The sequence below is a fragment of the Enhydra lutris genome, unplaced genomic scaffold (assembly GCF_002288905.1).
Source record: "Enhydra lutris kenyoni isolate GAN:26980312 unplaced genomic scaffold, ASM228890v2 scaffoldscaffold10, whole genome shotgun sequence".
NCBI classification, from domain to species: Eukaryota; Metazoa; Chordata; class Mammalia; order Carnivora; family Mustelidae; genus Enhydra; species Enhydra lutris.
The window spans coordinates 36,252,388-36,264,875 of record NW_019154094.1 but is presented as its reverse complement, the minus strand read 5'-3'; the positions used below and the strand labels follow the sequence as shown (position 1 = coordinate 36,264,875).

Sequence of the window (12,488 nt, the reverse complement as noted above, 5' to 3'; positions counted from 1 at the left end):
GTCCCCTCCCACCTCTGTTTCTCCCACGTCTCTCCTGTGCACCACAGTAGCGACCTAACCTTTCGGTTGTAGGATAGAGTCCTGGTCATTTTACCCATTCTGTGTCTACTTCCCATAATTAAGAAGGTTGCAAATACCAGCTCTGAAGGACTATGGCTCTCATGTAACGATTCAACAGTGTAGGGGTTTTGTTTTGTTTGCTACATTTGTAGATACCTGTTAAAATGTTCCCTCAAAGTTAGACCATATGCCTGTTACACCAAGGTTTCTGAAAAGCACTGGAAGCAAAGACTGATGGATGGCCCAAATCAGGGATTGGCTGAGTGACCAAAGCAGTGATTAAGAGGATGATAAAGTTATGGGGGTACAATCATCACATTCTCAGGGGACTTTTTGCAACACAGAGGTGTAAGTAATGGAGACTCAGAGGGAGCCCAAAGAAACATTTTATTACAACACAAAGTAACTGGCACCTAGTAAGGCCAGCTTTTTGTGGGTTTTTTTTTTTTTTTTTTTTGGCTGAGCCTTATCTGTCCCCCCGAATTCTGAGAGATGGGCCTGCCCAAGCATCAAAGAGTATAAAGAGAGATTGAACCAAGGTCTTTTGCCTACGGAGATTCTTTTACTCCTCTGTGCAAGGCAGCTAGGAACCTTGCTAAAAATCCAGTCTTAGCGCTTGATCCTGGACTTTCAGGTCTGCCTTCCCAGAACCTGAAAACCGAATGTGAACATGAAGGTATATGTTGTTCCCTTCGTAATTATTTTACTGCAAATTTTAAAAGTTTTAAATTTGCTCTTGCTCCCTGGTTAAGTGCAGTCCACATTAATGACAGCTCCTGTCCTCACATTTGGAGACAAGCTCTAATAAAAACAAAGAGAAAACCATCCAACTTCTGAAAGATGCTTGTCCTATTTGCTTTTTGTATTTTGTATAAAGAAAACACTAGAAAAATAAATAGCGATAGAAGGTGATACAAGGATTACCTGTAAAACCAGAGTGGTGGTGGAAGGGTGGATACTCATTCATGGGTCAGACCATCATGTTTCTTAGGGTATTTTCAATTTTTGAATCATGTGACCTACCTATTAAAAATCATTCAAGAAATAAATGGAATCTAGGGAAATAAGTGGTTACCTTCCTTTCCCCACCTGTTCTAACTACTAAACCACTATGCAGTGGTTATCCATCAAGAATTGATATTCACCATTCATAGGCCTGCCCCACCCTTTAGGTCACTGATGTTTCCAGAGAAAGTAGTTATCATAAAAATTCTTAACCTTCTTTGAAGGGTGAGGAGAGCTTGTGCTTTCATTAAGTCAGTCAGTGGTATGATAAATACGAATTTCTTTTTCCTTAGAAAAATACTGGGTAACTGGTAGATAGAAATGGTGGACTTTTCATATATAGGAACAAGATGGCACATTGTGTGATAAAGACGGTACAAAACTGAGGGTAGGCCAAAGCTGTGTATAAAAGCTGGCTGGAGAAGACACCATAATTGGCAATCTATTAATGTTCTATTTCCCATGTTCAAAAGGAATTATATTGATTTTCTTGGGGTTTTTTTTTGTTTTTTTGTTTTTTTAAGATTTATTTTGACAGAAAGACAACGAGAGAGGGAAAACAAGCAGGGGGAGTGGAAGAGGGAGAAGCAGGCTTCCTGCTGAACAGGGAGCCCGATGCGGGCCTTGATCCCAGAACCCCAGGATCATGACCTGAACGGAAGGCAGACACTTAACAAGTGAGCCCCCCAGGGGCCCCAGGGTATTTTTCCCCCCTCTCAATACTTTGAAAAGAAGTATTTTCTAACTGTTGCAGTTTTCTCCAAGCTCCAAATCAACTCTAGCAGAACCCAGTAACACTGCAGTTATAAAGTGTTAAACATTAGCTCTAAAATAGTTTGCCCCCAAATTGGTAGTAGGTATGTGTTTTCCACATTGTATACCAGAATAAACAATTCTCTGCAGTCTGGGAGAAATACTTTAAATTTTTTAAATGGTCTTCAAGTTAGAAGCCTGTATGTTTTATAGCATTTCCTTCAAATAAAATCTAAGTTATTGTTTCATTCTGTAAAATGTCTGTGATCTCCAGCTCTTAACTGTGTTAAAGTGATAAAATGTAAATATTTGTACTTTTGGATTATTTCCAAGATGAAAAACATGCGAAGTTAACATATTCACTAGACCAAGTGGGTCTTTTCATCTACTCTGCTGTTTTACCATCATCCACATCTCTTGGCTGCTAAAACGGTGGTAGCCTGTTAGAAGAAATTATACTAGAAATCCTCTCATTTTACAGATGGGAAAACTACAGAGCCAGAGGCAATTCAGCAACTCACCACACAAATCAGTTAATAAAGAAAGGAACCCATTTTCTCAGATGTCAATCCAGCACTCCTGTCAGAGCCAAACTACATTAGCATTTTAAACTTGACAAATTATTTTCCTACCCATCCTTTCCTCTTATAAATTCATGACCTGCAAGCCCCAATAAAGTGAAGTTAAAGTATTTTTTCCCCTCTGATTCCTGCTAGGAAATCTGCATTACCTAAATTACCAGCTGCCTTGGGGTTTTAAAATAGAAATTACCTTACTGAAGAGAGGGCTTGTTAATGAAATGGAATAATGAATGACTACTGCGATTGCTTAAAGAAACTTCCCATTGCAATCTATCTGGCATGTCAATGAACTGCTTGTTTCCCTAAGAACAGTCAAGCAGCAGCAATTACAAAAGCACCCATTTTTAGTAACAGTGGAGTTTTAAACAGAAATTGTGCAGAGGCTATTTACTAATCAACAGGAAACACCTGCAGCCGCACATTGTAGAACTACAAGCTTAAGGAAGTTGGCAAGGCTAGTGTTTGCATTATTTTTTCAATCACTTTCACAGGCATATACATTGTTGAGGGCACAACCATTAAAAGTTTGTAAGAGATGGGATTGGGAGGGAGACAAACCATAAGTGACTCTTAATCTCACAAAACAAACAGGGTTGATGGGGGAAGGGGGGTTGGGAGAGCGGGGGTGGGGTTATGGACATTGGGGAGGGTATGTGCTATGGTGAGTGCTGTGAAGTGTGTAAACCTGGCGATTCACAGACCTGTACCCCTGGGGATAAAAATATATGCTTATAAAAAATAAAATTAAAAAAAAAAAGTTTGTAATAGAACAAAATTTTTCCATCACTCAATATGGTGGTTTCCCCACGATGGCATTTTTAAAGTATTTGGCCAAGTGGATGTTACTTTATAATGCTGGCTACAGTAAATTCAGACTTCCACTCCAGTTGCCATCTACCAGATGAGGAGGCTAGAATTATCAAATCAACAGGATTTCAGTGTAACTGAATACTGTATGTCTAGAACTACACAAAGCAATTAGTTCCTCAGTCAAAACAATGAATACTAAAGTAGCCACAGTCCAACACATAGAGAATTTTGTTCCTTTGACTGAATCAAGTCTCAATTTTTGAAAGCAGTTAAAAGGTTAACATCAAGGATAAAACTAACCTTCTATCCTTCCCACTCCTTCCCCACACATCACATTCCTCCTTCAAAAATCACTTTGGGGTGCCTGGGTGGCTCAGTTGGTTAAGCAACTGCCTTCCGCTGGGGTCATGATCCTGGAGTCCCAGGTATTCAGTCCCGAATTGGGCTCCCTGCTCAGCAGGGAGTCTGCTTCTCCCTCTGACCCTCCCCCTTCTCATGCTCATCCGCCCGCACTCTCTCTCTCTCTCTCAAATAAATAAAATCTTAAAAAAAAAAAAAAATCCCTTTGGTAGGAGGGTGACGAGAAGAGGACCAAGTTAACTGCTGACAAAATGCCTCCACCAATTCCATACAAGAAATGAAACCAGATATCCTAGGGACTTCTGTCCAGACATGCTAAATCACACATCCAACTGGCCAACAAGGTTTAGCTGTAAAGAATAACAGTATGGCTATGGAGAAGAGCCAAGCTAACTTTTCTTGAGTAAAATTACCTAAGATCATTTCTGCAATAGCTTTGATGAGATAAATGTTCACTTTTATAATGCAAAACATATACCACACTAGGGAAGTAGGCCAAATGGCTTTACCTTAAAAATATGCTTCTCGGGGTGCCTGGGTGGCTCAGTGGGTTAAAGCCTCTGCCTTTGGCTCAGGTCATGATCTCAGGGTCCTGGGATCGAGCCCCGCATTGGGCTCTCTGCTCGGCAGGGAGCCTGCTTCCCCCCCTTCTCTGCCTGCCTCTCTGCCTACTTGTGATCTCTGTCTGTCAAATAAATAAATAAAATCTTAAAAAAATTATATGCTTCTGTGGGAAAACCACCATGTTTGATATTTAACATCTTTTCATTCTGGAACAGAAGTAAGTAGGCCTGCCTTGCAATTTCAGTTTATTAGATTTTTATTATAATTTTTGAAACAAATAAATTATAAAATGTCTAAACAACTAGCTCTTGCCACTTCCAGAAGTCCTAAATTTGGTGTATCAGGACGGTTTACAAGTTACAGCATCTCCTCCACCATGTCCGCCCAAAAAAATCGCACTCTCAACCCTGTGGTTATTTTAAAAGTTTATTTCTATTTTAACTAACTCGCAGACTCAATTCTTTCAGAAATGAGCTGATTTCTTTCTAGCACACTGTCTATGGACCTTGCTCATCGTAACTTTCTTCCCAACCCCTTCCAAAAAAATCAGCACCTTCCATTACGATGCACATTTTAAGTTAAAATTGTCAATACACCCCTCAAAATGCAAGTTTATTGAATAAAGCTGAGAAGAGCAGTAAACAGACAAAAAAATGCATCACCTAAATAAAAAAATTCACGTATTTACAAAGTTCAGTAACTGTTAAGTTTTCACATGCAGAAGTTAATGCACAGGAAAATGTTGGTAGTAGAGTTTGGATGTCTTGAAATGCTGAAAGCAATGAACAGACACATAAACATTAAGTTTTAGCTATAGGTCAATTAACGAACCTATGCAGTCCCCACACAGTCACTCACTTTAGTTCCAGTTCCTCCCTTCAGGCACAAGCAAATTGCCACATTCTTTGTAATGGTTCATAGTAACCATTAACGGTGTTGAGCTACAGTAGCAAGTTTAAATATCCCTTCATTTACAGAACTATCCATTCCATCAGGGAAGTATGCAACACGCTTCAAAGAATAAGAACAGAATTTTAAAAGCTGAGATTCTACTCATAAAAATGTGAATGGAGAAAAACAAGTAGTATCTGTGCAACACAGTACAGTATTTTGTACAGAATATTGTTAAGGCCATGGCAGTCTATAAATTAAAACTGGTATTCATTAAAACAACTGTTGACTGCACTTTTGAGTGCTCAACATCTATGGAAATGCACTGTCTACATGAGTGCTGCTTAACAAAAGAAACAAAATCACACACAGTGTGAGGCAACACATAAGCGGGTGTAGCATAAAGTTTTATCTACTACAGTGGTTTATGTGAATAACAATTTACAAGTGAACCAGTATTAATGTGTCCCTTTATGTATATGGACATCACTAAACTACAAAACATGTTCGTTTTAAGTTTTTATACATCTCCGTATAGTAGAAGCAAACAATACACAGCATCAGTTCCTCAGTTCTCTGTGTGACTGATTATTAAACAACCTGTAGACGTTGTGCATGATTACATTAGAGAGAGCAGGCAGGTCTAGAGTTGTCACAATAATCAAGATGTCTAATGGCACCAGACAAAAGAGTGCCAAACCTTACCTCAATAAGAGAGAAAAATAAGAATTTTTACTTGTTTCTAAGTATCTATTGTGCTGAAAGTCTATGACTGGATATAAAAAGTCGAGAGTTAGAGTGTCATGCAGCAGCACTGATTTAATGACTAGAGATAGAAAGAACAAACAGGTGTTTGAACAAAGTCTGACAATCTTAACACATTTTATTACATTGGCTGGAATGCTCTAAATCCATGAAAGCCTTTGAGAAAATCTTCAATTCCCAACCCTTTAAAAAAGTGTGTTGAGCCCCCCCCCCAACCCCGAAAAAGAGAAAAAGAAAAAGAAGAAAAAATAGAGAAGTAATGATCTGGACAGATATACAACAGCATGCCTTAGTTCCTCTCATGTCCCCAACTGCTATCTGTGATGAAGAATTCTCAGAAAACAGGTGTTTTAAAAATTCATATACGATCTCACCAGTGTAAAAAACCATTAACAACACTGATCTGGTGCCTCAGCTCACTCTTTGCAGACCATTTTTTTAAATTCCTAAGGTGTAATTATACATTTCACATGCATGTGTGAGATATGTAAACATTATGTTTATATCCCACATGAGTCAAGCTAAAGGTTTTCTAAATACTGTGTGGCACTAGAAACTTCATGCTGTATCAAGTCAGTATCAGTATTAAGCCAATGGATTCTACAATGAAATATCATAGACATTTACTGAAAACCAATATAAAAATCTGGCCCAGAAAGACCAGAACAGAAATATGCAATTTTCTTGATTTAAGATGGTCAAGTGTTTTTGTTTAAAAAAAAAAAAAAAAAAAAGGCTCTACACACTGTTTAAGACAAGTATGTATGTATAAGAAGTATGTATAAGTATGTATAAGAAGCTTTTCTGTGTGTGCTGACTTTATCATGACAACTCTAGCTGATTCTTTATGAAGGATTAGGGATACACATCTTCAGCAGTGCACAAGAGAAATAAACTCTGAAAAAGGCAATTTCTTGGGTTTAGGAAGGACCGTATTCTGGGAAGTACTTCAGAGGAACGGACAGTAATTCTAGGATTATAGCCAGGAAGGACTGGAAGACTTCAGGAGATGCTTCAGCTTCTTCTAGATTTTGAATGTTGAATAAGCCACTGAAGTGTGATATCTAAAGATGGAGGGGAAAAAAATTGAAGGTGTTAAGATCAAAGTTAAGACACTAAACATGAGAGACAGTATTTAAAATGCAGCTAATTCAAAGTACATGCTGGCCCTGTCTGCTTTTTCATCTATACTATTCTCCATTACCTAAACTTCAAGAGGACATTCTAAGGAATTATGAGAGACTCAGCAGTCTCTGATTTAAAAGTTAAATTATGCTCAGGACAGCTTGTGCCATCTTTTATTCTTTCAAAAATTTACTGACTGCCTAATAAGGTAAGTACTGTATATGAAGTGCCAGGAATGCAAAGATATGGGAGAACCCCTCTCTCCCCTCAAGGAGCTTTAAGTATCAAAGTTGGTAAACATAGACAAACTCATTTGGGACTGGGAGGAGGGCTGTCCCACAGAATTCCAGGCAAAGGAAACAATAAAAGCAAGAGAATAAACAAAAGCATGAACAGGGTGGAGATCCAGATGGATTATATGTGATAAGATGTGGATGAAGCATAGTATAGGGGAAGAGGCTGCCACTCAACACTAAGGCTACAGCAGGGGTCTCAACTTCGTCCTTTTGACCTTCTGGGATGGGTAATTCTTTGCTGGGATGGGATGAAGGCCTTCCCAGTGCATCGCAAACTATTTTGCAGCATCCATGACCTCTACCTCTAGATGCCATTAGCTAACTCCCTAAACACCCGCAATTGTGACAACCAATAATATCTCCAGGGATTGCCAAATGTCCCCTGAGAAGCAAAAATGTCTTCTGTCCTCAACTGAGAACCACAGGCTAGAGGGAGCTAGATAACCTTGTATACCACTCTAAGATGCTACTAAGTTTGGGTTTTATTCTCAAGTCAACTGGAAATTACTGGGGAATTTTAAGCAAGGAAATTATATTTGCTTATTTTAGAATGATCAATGGCAAAAGAGGACAACTTGGAGTTGTCAGTATAGACAGTGACTATCACAAGAAGAGTAGTGACTGCAACGGCCTGAAGCAAACAAGCACTGTAGGAATGGAAGAAGAAAAATGTGGAACTGACCAACATACAAACAGAGGAAGAATCTTCCAGCCTCAGTGAGTTGTGTTTGTCATGAAGCTGTTGACAAACACAGTGGTTAAAGAACAGACTTGAGAAAAATAAAAGATAAGTTAGCAACAGAGCACATCAGATTTCAGGTGCAGAAGGTTAACAGGCATGGAGATGTCCAGCAGATAGTTTTAGCTATACTGATCTCAGAAAGGGATGGGAACTGGTAAGAGGTCACCAGAGGTGGCAGCTGCAGCTATCACAGCTGAGATTAGCCCCCCAAAAAAGCACTTAGACTGACAAGAGAAGGCAGCTAAGTCACAACAGTGAGTTACTGTCCTTGAATTCTTTAAAAATATGTCATCCATATAAAGGGTATGTGAGCATCCATCAGAAGCAGTACTCAATTCTCCAAACCTGAAAGATGAATGCAAATTCAGTTTCCAAGCTAATAACGTGTTATAGAAACTGTAAGCCACACACATGTAAAGAATACCCTAGAGCTGAGATCTGAACAAATGCAACCTGTTCAGAGCTGTGGAAACAATGATTTAACCTGGTTGTTGAACCAGATCATGTGCACTTTAAAAGGAAGACTGCAGTGTGTAGTCAAGAGCAAAGCCACATTCATTAGAATTGAACGGGGAGAAAAGTAAATCTGAGGGTGAAATGCCTAGGTTTAAATATTTAAGAAAGTCACTTAAAACAAAGCATGTGGACACCAGACGAAATTATATCCTAAAGAAATGGATCCTTAAGACTAGATTAAAAAAGCAGAAAATAAAGACAATACTTAGGGTGCTGGGGTGGCTCAGTTGGTTAAGCAACTACCTTCCGCTCAGGTCATGATCCCGAAGTCCCATAATCAAGTCCCACATGGGGTTCCTTGCTCAGCAGAGAGTCTGCTCCTCACTTTGCCCCTCCCCCTTCTCAGGCTCTCTAATAAACAAACAAAATTTTAAAAAAGAAAAAAAGAACAAAAGAAAGATGATACTTAGATGAAGGAGTCATCTTTGCAAAGATCATGTTCACAGAAGTAATCTGTTCTATGTGTGGTTTAAGGACACATTACTTAAGTATTTCATACACCACACACTGGGAAGCTGGAAGGAGAATATACCACCTGTGCCACCTGTGTGCACTGAGATACTTCTGGAAAAATTTAGTAAATTCATAAATTTGGTTCTGAAATACGTTGTAAAAGGTGAAAATACGGAGGATGTTCTGATTTGACTATCCAAAAAGTCTAATCTACTTGGCCCTTATATTTCTTGCTCCAAATAAAACAGGCATTCTGATTTACAATCTACTTGTTCTGAATCCAGTAAGAGTGGATCCATTTCCTTGGGCTCGGATACTACTAAGTGAAGCAGGAGTTCTACAATCACAAACTGGTGACTATGGAGCTCTATGACAGACTATGAGGTCAGCCTCAAATAACAAAAGTAGTTCTCACCAACTCTCTTTGATTTACGTCCTAAATAAGCTCACAAGATTTTTTTCAGGAAAGTATCTGGCTGGTTTGTCAAGGTAGTAAAACAAAGGACTTTTTTTTCTCCTTTCAATAACTTTTTCCCCCTACTTTATAAAATACTAGAGAGAGTATAAAGGAGTAAAATGGATTTACAGAATAGCACAACACCCTAAGATTATGGTTAGCGTATGCAAAACAGGGTTTTTCAACCTCACCAATACTGACCTTTTATACTGGACAATTAGCTGTGGGGACTGTAGCATCTTTATAACATCCCTGGTCTCTACCCACTAAGTACCAGCATCACACTTTCATTATGACAACCAAGTGTCTCCAAACATTGCCAAATGTATCCTGGGGGAAAATCCTTCAGTGAGAACCAGTGGTGTATAAGTAAATGCTCTCTTAGGGACACAACTTAAAACTTAAAAAAAAAAAGAATTCCTCCTAACACAGAGGGAGGGGAAGGATTTTTTTTTTTTTTAAATAATAACTCTAAGTAACCCTAAGTGCTTGAAGAGTCTGTTCTCAAATTAACTAAATGCTCACAATATAGCAAGTCACTTATTCTACCCATTTAATAGAGGACAGTTTGTGTCCATCAGCAAAGTATTAGGTTCAGATTCCTTTTGGGTGCTCTTTAAAGGAAGCCCATGGGTGCCTGGCTGGTTGAGTGGGTAGAGCGTGTGACTCCTGATTTCACGGTTATTCAGTTCACGCCCCACACTGGGTGTACCGCTACTTAAAAATAAAATCATAAAAAAACATAAAAATAAATAAATAAATAAATAAAGGAAGCCCAGAATTAGCCAGAAAACTATCAACACTTTGAGCTTATCAGAACATGTCTGAGGAGGGGTGAGGAAAGAGTTGATAGACTGGAACTGACTTGGAAAAAAGTTAACTATGATGAGAACCAATACATACTGAATGAAGGCTAAAGGGAAAAAAATAACAATACCTTCTTCTAAACATATGTGTTGGCACTACGTATTACATTCTACTCCAATACAAGATTTTGCTGGGGTTTTTTTTTGTTTTTTTATTGGAGGGGTGACTATGGTAGAATGGTCAGAGATACTGTATTTTTGACTTCAAAGTTGGAGGAAGGAGCCATGAGCCAAGAATGCAGGCAGTATCTAAAAGCTGGAAAAGACAAGGAAATGGAGTCTCTCCTAGAGTCTCCAAAAAGAACGCAACCTGTCATTTCAGTCCTTGGTTTCTAGCTCCGTGAGAACTATGACAGGCTTCTAACCAAGAGTAGCAATAGAAAACTAATACACCCACATGACATCCACCATATGTCATGCTGCCGTGCACTTTCACATTCCCTCTCACTAAAGAATGTTTAATAAATCGCTGCCACTGTCACCATTTTGTAGGTGAGTAAAGACTGGAGATAAGGGAGGTTAAGTGCTTTATCCAAAACCAGTCAGAAAGTAACTTAGGACCAAGTGTTCTGGCCTGAGGCTGCCTGACTCCAAAGCCCATGCTGTTTGTTAAGCCAATTATGCGGCAATGATGGACAGCCTCATTTTTCTGTAGTGGCCCACAAAGCAATTTTTTTCACCAGTGACCACCAAACTGGGAGAGGTAAAGGTGCCATGAAAATCTCTAGGCTCCTACCCAACTGCTTCAAGGTACATGCATTAAACTCTCCTCTCACACTTTGGTTGAACCTGTCATGACAGACAAGAACTGTGTGACTTAGCCTTAGTAGCTTTTTGTCATGAAGGTACACTTTACCTGTGAGGATATTCTATTGCACCGTTATAGGTCTTTTCACTCAAACAGCTAACAGGTTGAATAGCCATTCATCTTGTCAAATGTTTCATCTTTCCTTTTTACCTTTTCATCCTTCTTACCCATTCCAATCCACTTCTATTAAATAACCTCTCATAAATCAGTTAAGAAACTAAGTTCAACCAGATACTTAAATTCTTTAAGGATCCTGTATTGGATTGAATACTGTTCCCCTAAAAATTCACACTTACCTAGAACCTCAGAATTTATTCAAAAATTGTCTTTACAGATACATGAGATCATACTGAATGAAGGCAGGCCTTAATCCAATGGTATCTATCTTTATAAGAAGAGGAAATACACACACAGACATGCACAGAGAAGAAGGCTATATGAAGCCAGAGGCAGAAAATGGAGGGACGCATCGATATGTCAAAGAATGTCAAAGGCAGCTGGCAACCACAAGCTAAGAAAAGGCAAGGAAGGACATTCCCCAACAGCCTTCATGGCCCTGATGACACCTTGATTTTGGACACCTAACCACCTGAACTTGAGAAAATAAATTTCTGCTGTTTTAAAGCACCCAGTTTGTGGTACTTTGCTATGATAGTTCTAGGAAATTAATACAGACATTAAATACATAAAGAGTACTTTTGGCTTATATTTCCAACTGAGTACTAACATTACAGTAATATACTGGTTCAATAAATGAACAATTGTTTTAGTGCCTATGGACCAATTTTTATAGTCTTATTTCAAAAACATTTTGTTACAAAGCATAGCTGGATACTAGCTCTGCCAAAATTAATACAATAAATTGATAACACATAATGTTTAACATCAAGTCTATTTCATTTACTTCTTTAAATAGCATAGAGCACATTCAGGATGTTGTATCTGCTGTCAAAAGATAGAATGTCTATTGCTTTTCCTTAGGTAAAAACAATAGTCCTCTATAAAAGAAGTCACTTAAACAGAACTGGGAATAATAAAGAGTAAGGAGCATTAAGACATCCCTTCCCGTGATATCCATTTCTTCCACAGTCATTTCTTACCTATATTATCCTTTTCTTTGCAAGAAATTGAATAGCAGCAAATTTCTCTATCCTGAATAGCAGACAGGTTCCTATAAGAAGCAGAATTAAGACAATAAGTCTGTACTTAAAATAACTATCATACCTGTCATTCTTTGTTCAATTTTCTTATCTTTTTATACTGAAGAAATTATTTTACTACTATGAAAATTTTAGAAATTCACTCGTCTGGTAGGCCAAATTTACCATGTTTGCCTAAAAACATGGCTATAATAACTACTAAATAACAGGAGGGCCTGGCTGACTCAGAAGAGCATATGAATGACTCTTGATCTCAGGGTTTTAAGTTCAAGCTCC

At 38.5% G+C, this 12,488-nt stretch overlaps 1 protein-coding gene across 1 annotated transcript in view; it reads right to left on the bottom strand.

Annotated features, from left to right (window-relative positions):
• Positions 1 to 6,524: 6,524 nt before the first annotated feature.
• The window catches only part of LOC111144271 (ADP ribosylation factor like GTPase 8B), a 50,037-nt gene continuing 44,073 nt past the window's right edge, over positions 6,525 to 12,488 (bottom strand). The window contains exons 6-7 of the mRNA XM_022498502.1: positions 12,153 to 12,223; positions 6,525 to 6,853 (exon numbers count right to left, since the gene is read on the bottom strand). Coding sequence (XP_022354210.1) covers positions 6,804 to 6,853; positions 12,153 to 12,223 — 121 coding nt within the window. The 3' untranslated portion in view covers positions 6,525 to 6,803. The remainder of the gene's footprint in view (positions 6,854 to 12,152; positions 12,224 to 12,488) is intronic.